Source organism: Leucopleurus acutus, assembly GCF_964270905.1.
Source record: "Leucopleurus acutus genome assembly, chromosome: 12".
In the NCBI taxonomy this organism is placed as follows: Eukaryota; Metazoa; Chordata; class Mammalia; order Artiodactyla; family Delphinidae; genus Leucopleurus; species Leucopleurus acutus.
The window spans coordinates 13,878,959-13,891,188 of NC_139154.1; the positions used below are offsets into that span (position 1 = coordinate 13,878,959).

The 12,230-nt window shown below is 40.3% G+C and overlaps 1 protein-coding gene across 2 annotated transcripts in view; it reads right to left on the reverse strand.

Annotated features, from left to right (window-relative positions):
* Window positions 1-764: 764 nt before the first annotated feature.
* The window catches only part of EIF2AK3 (eukaryotic translation initiation factor 2 alpha kinase 3), a 66,433-nt gene continuing 54,967 nt past the window's right edge, over window positions 765-12,230 (reverse strand). The window contains exons 15-17 of one of the 2 annotated variants that reach the window (XM_082851958.1): window positions 10,126-10,227; window positions 3,195-3,257; window positions 765-1,871 (exon numbers count right to left, since the gene is read on the reverse strand). In XM_082851958.1, the coding sequence (XP_082708084.1) occupies window positions 1,671-1,871; window positions 3,195-3,257; window positions 10,126-10,227 (366 nt within the window). In that variant the 3' untranslated portion in view covers window positions 765-1,670. Of the gene's footprint in view, window positions 1,872-3,194; window positions 3,258-10,125; window positions 10,228-10,695; window positions 10,777-12,230 lie in introns of those variants that run through there. The other variant, XM_082851959.1, reaches the window with a different exon arrangement.

The window sequence follows — 12,230 nt, forward strand, 5'->3', positions numbered from 1 at the left end:
GACTGGGAAGAAATCAACAGGATCCCTCGCTGGGGTGAAGAGGAAAAAGGTAACTGAAGCAGGCCGACCAAGAGATGAAGAAGAGAGATGGGCTGGCCAGGAGCCAAGCAGGATGGGGAAGAAAGGCAAAGTTAGAGACTCACTGCGAAGTGAGAGTGAGGACAGAGCACACAAAGAGCTGCGACATGCGTGTCCAGCTTAAAAATTGCTCAAACTTTGTGGGTCAGACATTACGTATCTGTAAGATGGAAATAATCATGCATTTGACCCTTAAAGGTTGTGTCTAGCTGGTTTGTGCCCTCATGACACACGCCTCCTCATGGTACACGTCAGACACACTGTGATCCCAACACAACTGGCATCGCCAGAGCCTTTGCTCTTCGAGGTCTCCCTTTAGGGCAGGGTGCTCTTTATGTCCCTGGCACTGAGTAGGAACTGAGCTAATGTCTCTGGATTATGAGTCCAGTGAATTGTGAAAAGGACTTGGTCCTGTCAAGTCCTTGGAAAATGACAAGAAGATGCCTGTTTAGAACAGGTTAGGAGTAAGCTTTCTTGAGAGTAGGGTTATGACTGTTCTTAGACCTATGACCCCATTTTATAAATTTGAAAAACTACCATTTCAGGGCTAGTTCCCCCCCAAATAACAATCAACCATAAATCATTTTTTAAAGTTTTATTAAATCATTTAGACTTGAAAGAAGTCACAATAGTTAACACACTTAAGTGCGTTCTATACACCACCAACCCAAATGGATTGAGTTCAGAATTTTTATAAATAAAAAATAAACATATTTACAGTGGAAAATAAAAACATGTTAGCAAGTTAGATGATTAAACTGTTATCTACAGTCAGTTTTGGGAAAAAACCAACCTACAGTATTATATTTAAGACACTTAAGATTTCGTTAGATTTTAAAAGTCCATAATTGAAGAAGTTAGTTGTAATATATGATTCATTTCTTACTACGGCTTTTTTCCTCCCCAAACCAGAACTTTTGACCAATTTACACAAAAAGCTTCATTTTCCCTTTACTGGAGGTAAAAGTACAAAAAGCTCTTAAACGCTCCCTAGAACCATCTAAGGAATAAAGCTATTTAATGCTACAAACGTCACTAGAAAACTAGCTATGGACATAAACCACTATACAATTTGTGCCACTTGTCCTCCAAAATAATGCAGATTCCTTTTACCCACCAGGGACAAAAATGGAGTCAGCTTTTTTGGAAATCAGTTTCAAAATCACCACTGTCATCTCTAGAAAGTGTATTTCTAGAACAGTATAGTTACTACATGTAGGGACTTTCATTTTTCTGTACTACAAAAATATTTCCATTTTATAATTCTCTCTATACATTTCAGGGGTTGCTTCCACCTCCTTAGACAAAACGTGAGGGCTGGGATGCTTGGCCGGCCGATTTCAAGAGACCAACGAAGGAAAAGGACCACGTGTGACTTAGTGACAGGCCTCTCCTTGAGCAGAGCAAAAATCAAAGAGTCGGCTCAAAGGTTTGAGCTCCAAAATCCAGTTTAAATTTGCTTTAGAAAAAGTAGTCCAAAATGAAATCGAGCAAAGAACAAAATTTTCAAGGTCACGATTTTGGAAAAATCAACATTCCTTCGAAGCGGGCTATTCCGTGTCACCTGTTAGGGAGGCGAGCAGAGCTTAAGGCTAATTGCTTGGCAAAGGGCTGTGGGAGCTGCTGGAGTGTCTTGACTGTTTTGTTCCTGATGAGCTCATGGAGCGAGACCTCTGTCTGAGAACTGTTTTTCCTGGAAACTCCAAGTCCTCGAATATAGCATTTTCAATAATGTTTGCAGCTTCAGGCCGTTCCGTAGGGGATGGGGAGAGCATGTCTTGCACCATTACATACTGAAAGATAAAAACTGTTTTGTAATAAAAGGGCCACTAACCAGCTGCCTAATTCAGAAGTCAGCCAGATGTTTCTATAACTATACTAAGTTTGCGAGCCAGTTTCTGACACAACTTCTCAACTCTGCTACTGAAATACAAAAGCAGCCACAGACCCTATATAAACAGGTGGGCCTGGCTGTGTTCCCATAAAACGTTATTACCAAAATAGGCAGCAGGCTGGATTTGGTCTGTGGGTCATAGTTGGCCCAACCCCTGCTCCAAATACACATGGACCATTTTGGGGTAATTGGTTGTTTTCTAACATATAATAAAAGGTCTTCAGTCACATCTTTGAAATGCAGGCATACTCTGACTTTTAAAATAAATTCATCTTACAATTGTATGTGAATGTACAATTATCTCAAAGATGTCAATTAAAAAATAACCATGCCAGTGATCAGTACCTAGCCCTTTTTACTGATTTTTTGAACCCCTTTAATATAACATGGATTCTGATGAGCCCCCCCGCCCCCCCGCCGCCAGGGATTGAATCATCGACTTTGCAAAATACACAACAGAATAGTTTTTGTAAAATAGATTTCACTTTAGGCCGGTAAATCTCTATATTGTTATAAAGTTCATTTTTAATGCAACCCTTCGTTATACTTATAATACTGAAAGATCAATTAGACTTTTTCCAACTTGATGACTAGCCACACAGTCTAATTTACCTAAACTTAATTTACTAAGAAAATTCAAGATTTATCAACACATAAATTTAAAGTGATATGTTTGTGGACATATAATGAAATAAACAAAAGCTGCAAAAAGAAACTTCAAAAATTCATTACACACAGTTTTCACCATCAAGACCAGCTTAATTTTCCCTTCCCACTCTTCTGGACCATTTACTGTGTCACTCTGAGGGGCATAACTCCAACACACAAAATCAGTGGAAATTAGTGACTTTTTTAAAAAAAGAAGCCAGTTTTTAAGATCTCTCCCAAACTAAGATAAAGAAATTAATGGCATGATCATAATGGCAACTCTATGGCTGTAAGGGTGAGCTAGGAGTTCAGCCTTATCGAAACGCAAGGTTGCTACAATTCCCAGATGGGGTGTCATGCAGCTTAGCGCACAGGGCACTGGGCCCAGGACCTGGGACCGAGTCACAGCCTTTGGTTTTAACAAGTTGTGTGTTCTTCGGATCAGGTCCCTTTCCTCTCTAGACCTTAGGCTTCCTCATCTGTAAAACGGGGAAACTGATGAGCTGACTGCTAAGGACGCTTCATGTTCTAAGTAAGATTCTAAAGAAAATAAAAGATGAGAATTAATACCAACCTCACGAGGATATTTCTGAGTAAATAGTGGTGGAAATTTGAGATCTCTTACATCAGTTAAGATCTGAAAAGAAAGAAAAGGGTTACTTATCTTTAAGTCTATTTTGATATGTGAATCTATTTAAACATAGAGAGATTTTTTTTAAATTTATTTATTTTATTTATTTTTGGCTGCGTTGGGTCTTATTTGCTGCGCACGGGCTTTCTCTAGTTGTGGCGAGCAGTACTCTTCGTTGCTGCGTGCGGTCTTTCTCTAGTTGCGGCGAGTGGGGGCTACTCTTTGTTGCGGTGCGCGGGCTTCTCACTGCAGTGGCTTCTCTTGTTGCAGAGCACGGGCTCTAGGAACGGGGGCTTCAGTAGTTGTGGCACGCGGGCTCAGTAGTTGTGGCACACAGGCTCAGTAGTTGTGGCTCACAGGCTCTAGAGCGCAGGCTCAGTAGTTGCGGTGCACGGGCTTAGTTGCTCTGCAGCATCTTCCTGGACCAGGGCTCAAGCCCGGGTCCCCTGCACTGGCAGGTGGATTCTTAACCACTGTGCCACCAGGGAAGCCCACATTTGTGTTCTTAAGTGGGTAACTTTTTCTACTAGTCACTAACCTCTTGTATTTGATATAAAAAGACATAGTCTTTTTTTTTTTTTTGCGGTACGCGGGCCTCTCACTGTTGGGGCCCCTCCCGTTGCAGAGCACAGGCTCCGGACGCGCAGGCTCAGCGGCCATGGCTCACGGGCCCAGCCGCTCTGCGGCATGTGGGATCTTCCCGGACCGGGGCACGAACCCGTGTCCCCTGCATCGGCAGGCAGACTCTCAACCACTGCGCCACCAGGGAAGCCCTTTTTTTTTTTTTTTTTTTTTTTAGTGAAGAAAACCAAGTCAATTATGCTAAATTCTGAATATAAAATTAAACTAGTTATTTGAGAAATTTTCATACAAACAGGATAACAGGGCCCACCGTGTGTGATTGCTGAGACTTAAATGAGGTAATTCAGGCAAACTACTTAGCACAGTGCCTGATGTTCCTTTTGTAATGATGATAAAAACCAGTTTTGAGAAATGAAATAAATTAAATATGTCTTCATATTTCTTGAGCAATAAGGTGGAGTGTACTTGAACAAAAATATGAACTGGGTTGGCATTTGTCACTTCCCACTAAAGGGAAACAGATACTTCACTAGAAGAATCTATGCTGCAGGCCCTAGAAGGGAGGGTTTCACCTGCTAACAGGTAGGTCGTACCAAACTAAGTGCAGATAAATGCTTGAGTCTGGACTCATGGAATTAATTTTTAATGACATAACATTCTTAAAGTTTTTATTTTATAACTTAGAATTTAAAAGAGACCTTGGCCATAACTCAATGGGGAAACAGAGAGTCTTTTCAACAAAAAGCATAAGCATAAAAGAAAAGAATGGGAGGCTGGACTTTAAAATTAAAATCTGCTACCCTGCGAAAGACACCATTCAGAAAATGAAACGGCAAGCCACAGACTGGAATAAACTAGTCACAATACATATACTTGGCAAAGGACTTGAAAAGACTGTCGAGGTCATTAGTTATCAGAGAAATGCAAACTTAAACCACAGTATGACTCCATTATACCCCTATCAGAATGTCTAAAAATGGAAAGACTGAAACATAAGTGTTGAGTTTGTGGAGGACCTAGGTCTCTCCTACGCTGCTGGTGAGGATATGAAATGACACTTTCTTATAAAGTTAAACCACTTACCACAGAGCTTATCAATCCTACCTCGTAATTACCCGAGACTAAGGATACATAGGTATGTCTACAAAGAGACTTGTTCACAAATGTTCACAGCAACTTTAGTCGTAAATGTTTCTCAACAGGTAACTGGACACATGAACTGTGGTATATATACCATGGAATATTAATAAAAAGGAAGGAACTACTGACTTTATAGTGAGTCAAAGGCGGCAGACACAAAAGAGAATAGACATGTATGATTCAATTTATACGAAACTTTAGAAAAGACAGAAAACAGATCAGCAGTTGCCTGGGATCCCGGTGGAGCCTGGAAAGACAGGGGACTGACTGGGAAGGAGCAAAAGGCAACTTTCTGGGGTGATACAAATGTTCTATATTTTGAATGTAGTGGTGACTATGTGGATGTATAAATGTGTCAAAACTCATAAAAATGTACAAAGTGGGTATGTTGTATGTATGTAGATTATGTCTCAATAAAATTAATTTAAAAAAAAGATCTTGGTCAAATCATTGAATAGTCTCTTTTACATTTACTAATGGAATTTCAGAGGGGTTCTGGCTAAACATAGCAGATTTTCTACTATATTTCTAGTAAGCATTTTCACTAAAACAAGTGCCAAGGAAGGTAAAATGTACTGTAAGTCTATAAGGATGACTGCAATGGAAGAATAGATTACATTTTTGAAAGAGAGAAAGCAGTGGAAGCATAGCAGCTTCTTTAGCAGAACAGAGGAAGGTAAACCAGGCTGCCTGTGAGGGATAAAGCCAACAAAGAGGGAACTGATTAGCTGAGCAGAACCTGCTGGGCATGGGGGTGAGGCTCAAGGATGGCAGCAGGAGAGCCGTCCAAAGGTCTGTATACGGACGGAGTGATATATCCCCAGATAACACATAAGGTTTGCTCTCTGGAGAAACGGAACCCAGGCATTCCAGACTTAGGGTTGACAGAACGAGGATGAGTCGGGGGTGGGCATGGAACACAGAAGGATGCAGTGAAGATCTGCATGTGGAACAGTAAGAACTCTCCACACCCCATCCCGACTCTTTCTCAGGCAGGAGAATGAGAGCTTCTTCTCTGGAGAAATGAGGAAAGGCCTATAGATGCTGACATGTGGGAGTTCGGCGCCCCGCACCCCAAAGTAAGAACTGGATCGTTACCCCTACAGTGATGTCCACTTCTAGTCACCATTTTAGAGCCCTATTCTTTTTCCATTTTTTTTTTTTTTTTTTTCTGTTCTTTTTGGCTGTGCTGCACGGCTTGCAGGAATCTTGGTTCCCGGACCAGGGATCAAACCCGGGACCCGGGAGGGAAAGCGCTGAGTCCTAACCACTGGACCACGAGGGAATTCTCCAAGAGCCCTATTCTTAAATATGAATGGACAGCTAAGGATTATCAGCGTGAGAAACACACACACACAAATCATTAAAAGACTCAGAGATGCTGGTCGGGAGGGAAGTAAGTGTGACTATGAGGGGGTACCAAGACGGAGTTTTCTGTGTTGATGTGACAGTTCTGTATCTGGACTGCAGTGGTGGTTACACAAACCTGTACTAAAATAAAATAACATGGAACTACATACATACACTGTACCAATGTCAAGTTTGTGTTGTACTGTAATTATGTCAAATGTAACTGTCAGCAGAAAGTGGGTGGAGGGTATCTCTCTGTCTTTGCAACTTCCTGTGGATCTATAATAATTTCAAAACAGAAAGTTAAAAAAAAAAACCCAGAGGAAAGAGACAATATAGGGGGAAGAAAACTTAAAATATATACATACATGTAATTGAGATTCTCAGCAATGTGAAGATACTGAATTCATGTAAAAAGAGCGAAATACTATAAAAACGGTACAATCTTGGACAATAAAAATTGGATTGTCAAAATAAAGGACTTAGGAAAGTCAGAATAAAAAGTTAAGGAACTCTTGCAAAAAACAGTACAGTGCTTCCTTGGTGGCGCAGTGATTAAGAATCCACCTGCCAATGCAGGGGACACGGGTTCAAGCCCTGGTCCGGGAAGATCCCACATGCCACGGAGCAACTAAGCCCGTGCGCCACAACTACTGAGCCTGCGCTCTAGAGCCCGCGAGCCACAACTACCGAGCACTGATAAAACTAAAGCCCTAAAGATTCCAGAAACGAAAATGTAACAGGTCCAAGATACCCTATATTAAAAAATCAGGCATCAGAATGGTATCTGCTTTTCAACAGCAGCGCTGGAAGCTGTAAGGAAATGGGGCAATGCTCTCAAGGTTCTGAAGGAAAGTTATTTTCCATCTAGAATTGGAACCTGGCCAATTTATCAGTTACGTATGAAAATGGAAAAAAAGGTACATTTTCAGATACCTGAGGACTCTAAAAATTTCTTTCTCATACATTGTTTCTGAGGAATTTACTGCAGAATGTGCTCCAGCAAAATAAAAGAATAGTGCAAGAAAATAAAACAAAGCAAAACATGGAAGCTAGGAAACAAGGGATCCAAGCCAGGAGAGTAGGGAAGTGCATCCTTGGATGACAGCTCGCAGAAGGTCTAGGGGGCAACTGGTCCAGACTGGAGAACAAAGCTTTGAGAAGAAAGACTCCAGGGGAAAACAAATTCAATCAATCAATCAATCAATCAATCAATCAATCAATCTATCTATCTATCTAGATAAGTTATACTGAAGCACAGAGAAAATATTGTTTGATATGTGACAGACTTTTGCACATTTGTTAAAAATTACGGCAAAGGTTCATAGAAAACTAAGCAATTGAGAAAAGGCAATTCTGAAAAAAAGGATTGTATCAGAAAGAAAAGAAAGTCAGGGTACATTATTTGGTCTAGCATAGAACAATATTTGCATGGCTTAATTTAACCAAAAAATTTTTACATAACTACATATTTTCGAAAATGTGTTTATTGAAATAAAATTCACATAAATAAAATTCACCATTTTAACCATTTTAAAGTGTATGAGTCTGTGATTTTTATTCTATTCACAATGTTGTACAACCATCACCACTCTCTAATTCCGGAACATTTTCATCACCCAAAGAAAAACCTTGTACTCATTAAGCAATCACTCTCCATCCCCTTCTACCCCCGGCTCCCGGCAACTACTAATCTACCTTGTCTCTATGCATTTGCCTATTCCGGACATTTTGCATAAATGGAATCATACAGTATGTGGTCTTTTATGTCCGCTTCTTTCACTTAGTGTGATGTTTCCAAGGTTCACCTGTGCTGTAGTATGTATCAGTATTTCATTCCTTTTTCATGGCTGAATAATATTTCACTGTATGGGTAAACCACATTTGCTTTGCCATTCATCAGCTGATTGACATTTGGGTTGTTTCTACTTTCTGGCTATTATGAAAATGCTACTATGAACATTTGTGTACAAGTTTTTGTGTGGACCTATGTTTTCATTTCTCTTGGGTATATACCTAGGAGTAGAACTGCTGGGTCATATGGTAATTCCATGTTTAACTTTTTGAGGAACTGTCAAACTGTTTTCCACAGTGGCTGCATCATTTTACATTCTTACCAGCAATGCACGAGGGTTCTAATTTCTCCATCTCCTCGCCAACACTTCTTTTCCGTTTGTGTTTTGTTTTGTTTTATTCTAGCCATCCTAGATGGTGTGAAGTGGTATCTCACTGTGATTTTGATTGGCATTTCCCTGATGAATAATGGTGTTGTGCTTACTGGTCATTTGTAATCTTCTGCAGAGAAATGTCTGTTCAAGTCCTTTGCCCATTTTTTAATGGGGTTGTCTTTTTGTTGTTATCAAATACGTGATTCAGATATGTGATTATCAGATACGTGATTATCAGATACGTGATTCACAAATATTTTCTGTGGGTTGTATTTTCACTTTCTTTTTTTAAATAAATATATTTATTTTTGGCTGCGTTGGGTCTTCGTTGCTGAGCGCGGTCTTTCTCTACTTGTGGTGAGCGTGGGCTACTCTTTTTTCCGGTGTGCAGGTTTCTCATTGCAGTGGCTTCTCTTGTTGCGGAGCATGGGCTCTAGGCGCACAGGCTTCAGTAGTTGTGGCTCGTGGGCTCTAGAGCGCAGGCTCAGTAGTTGTGGCACACGGGCTTAGCTGCTCTGTGGCATGTGGGATCTTCCCAGACCAGGGCTCGAACCCATGTCCCCTGCATTGGCAGGCGGATTTTTAACCACTGCACCACCAGGGCAACCCTATTTTCACTTTCTTGATAGTGTCTTTTGATGTCCTTACAACTACACAAATTTTTAAAAAAATACTTTGTTTTTTTAAATTTATTTTATTTATTTTTGGCCACACCGTGAGGCATGTGGGATCTCAGTTCCCTGACCAGGGATCGAAATCGAACCCGTGTCCCCTACAGTGGAAGCGCGGAGTCCTAACCACTGGACCACCAGGGAATTCCCCATAACTACTTAACTTTTGATGCCATATGATTCCTGATCCTTTAACATACGTTGGGCCTGTTTTATTTTCCTTTCTGGAAGCTTTTAGTGCCTTTACCTCTGGTATTCTGAAATTTAGCCACTTTGATTTTTAAATTATTTTCTTTTTTTCCTATTTATTGTATAGAACACTTGGTAGGTCCTTTTGGTTCTATGTGAGAACTACATCCTGTTCTACCATGGCCAGGAGTCAACAGATAAGGTCTAACACTGATAAATTAAGAAATGGTGATAAGGACATAAACTTTGGAAATACAGAAGTAAGTACAGGGACAACAGCTGGAAAAGTGGAGGGTAACCACTTATGAAGTACGGGGAAGAATGTGACAGAGGTCTACTTTTAAAAGACTTTCAGTACTGTTTTCCTTAAATGCCATCATCTTGGTTTATTTTGAGAGGGGAAAAAAAAAAACCTAATCATGCTTTAGTTTGCCACCTTTTAAGTATGTGAGTGTATGGCCACTTGTCCTCTGGAAAATTCTTCTGTAACCAACCAACACCGTCACCCTCACTCGCTTACCCTGTGCTTTGCACTTATTACAAATTTAAGCAACAACAAGGAACAGACAACTCGACTCAACAATTGTTGAAGACTGAGCTTTCTGTGGACACAAACAGTCTACAAATCCTTTCTGCGTCACTCACGTGACCTCTTCTACGTCAACCAGTCTGCTGGTATTAGGAGGAAGTTACTCTTCTTCTAAAACTCTTTCTTTTGTGAGTTTAAGGTTTAACGTTTTCTTTTTCTACCTTTTTTGAGGGGGGAACACTTACCCTGACCCTCTCCATATGAGTGCCGAACGGGTATAGCAATTCAAACAGAATGAGGCCTAAAGAAAAGATGTCCACTTTATGAGAGTAGTTGTTGCCATGAATCTGAAATCCCAAATAAAGAAGAAAAATCAGGAAAACATTCACGGAGATAGCACAACGGATAATACGGCATCGGCATCGGTGAATCTAAGTGCACGTAGAAATGTTAGCAAAGAGTTAATCATCTCTCAAGCCTCTTTTCTTCAATTCACCACAGCAAGAGTAATTAAAGTACTCAGCATTACAGAAGGAAGCCCAGGTATGGCTCTGAGATATGCATCAGTAAAATAGGCCCAGCGGAAACCTGGAGCCAGGAGCCCGGAAGAGCTGCTCCCCCTACCCCTGGGGTGAAGCTTTTCAAAGCAAGCACTATCTAAAGCGAATCTCTCATTTCTAACCATCTTAGTCCTCACCTATTTTTATGAGAAGATCTTCATTACTCCAAACCACTAATCAACCATGGTTAGCCCTCATTACGGCACTAATTATGGACTTCACTGCATTCTTGGTTGTATTTTTCATGTGTGTTATTTCTTATTCTTCACAACTAGATTATAAAGTCCTGGAGGGAAGGGAACTGCTTCTTTTGAATTCTCACCATCCAGCACTGGGCTAAGTACAGAGAAGGCCCTCAATAAATACTTACTTGTTAAAATGAACAAATGAATTACAACCCAACTACTCTATTAAACAAAGCCTCATTCAAATTAAAAGTGACCTCCTGTGGACTCAGAAGAACCCTTTTATTTGGGAAAATGACTCTAGGCACATAACGACACTTGGCAAAGGCCAAGGAAGCCCTCCCTTTGGGGGATCACAAGGTATTTGTCAGGGATGAGGAACCCTTTACAACCTCCTCTCTAAACTACGCTTGATACCTGTCTCCCTGGTTCCTTCTGACACCCAGCCTGCCTTTCTGCTTATAGACTATCAGGTGGGAAGTTCCAGTGACTGCAACAGGCTACACCATCTTCCTCCCTTCCCTTAGCTGTTACTGGGGTCTGGGAAGCATTCAAAGAAAATATGTTCAAAACAGAGTTTACAGGGGTACAGTGAAAAGGACACCTCATACACTATCTGGAGAATATTAATTAACACAACTTCATGAAAGCAACCTGGCAATAAGTGGTTACTACCACTTAATGGTTCTATTTAAATTTCATCCACCCCAGGGTAGATGGAAATGCAGACAGAAATTTGTACACAGGGATGGTTATCACAATGATATTCCTAACAGCAAAATGTCTAAGTCACTAAAACATCCAAAACAAATGTTTCCCTTCTTAAACTCGCTTTTAATAGGTAACACATTCACATGATTCAAAAAGAAGTATACAGTCAAGCTTCCCTCCTGTCCATTCCTTATCTGCCCAGTTCCCACCAGTCACTTCCCCTCTACCTACCGCCCCCAAAACTATTTGTTTCCTGTACATCCTTCCAGAGCTCTTTATATAAACATAAGCAAATATATAGCTATCTTTCCCCCCTTTACACACTATACACACATTTCTGCCCCTGGCTTTTTTCACTTAGGAGATTCTTTTTAAATTCTTACCTATCTAAAAATGCCTAATTTCTTTTATATGAATAACTTTATGGCCAGAAACATGATTTGTGGGTCACAGCTATTTTTCATCCAAACTGTAAATGTTGATTTATTGTCCTCCAGGGTTGAGTGTTATAGAAAACAAGCTCTTTAAGCTGTAACGTGCTTTTTTATCGTACCTAAATACTTACACTATTTTCCCCTTATCTTGAAATTCCAGATGTCTAAGTATAGGGTTCTATTAAAAAATTTCTTTAATTAAATAAAAAAATAAAATTTACGCATAAAAAAGAAAACAATTGAATAATGCAAACAACTCAAGAAGTCTAAAAGGATACTGTACAACAGTAAAATAAAGGCCAGTTCCTATGACTGGTCTCTGATATGACCTTCCAAAGATAAACTAACCCATCAGTTCTCAAAGTGTGGTCTGTGGATCCCTGGGGACTCCAACACCATTTCAGGAGGTCTACAAAGTCAAGACTGTTTTCATAATAATTCTAAGACATGATTTGTCTTT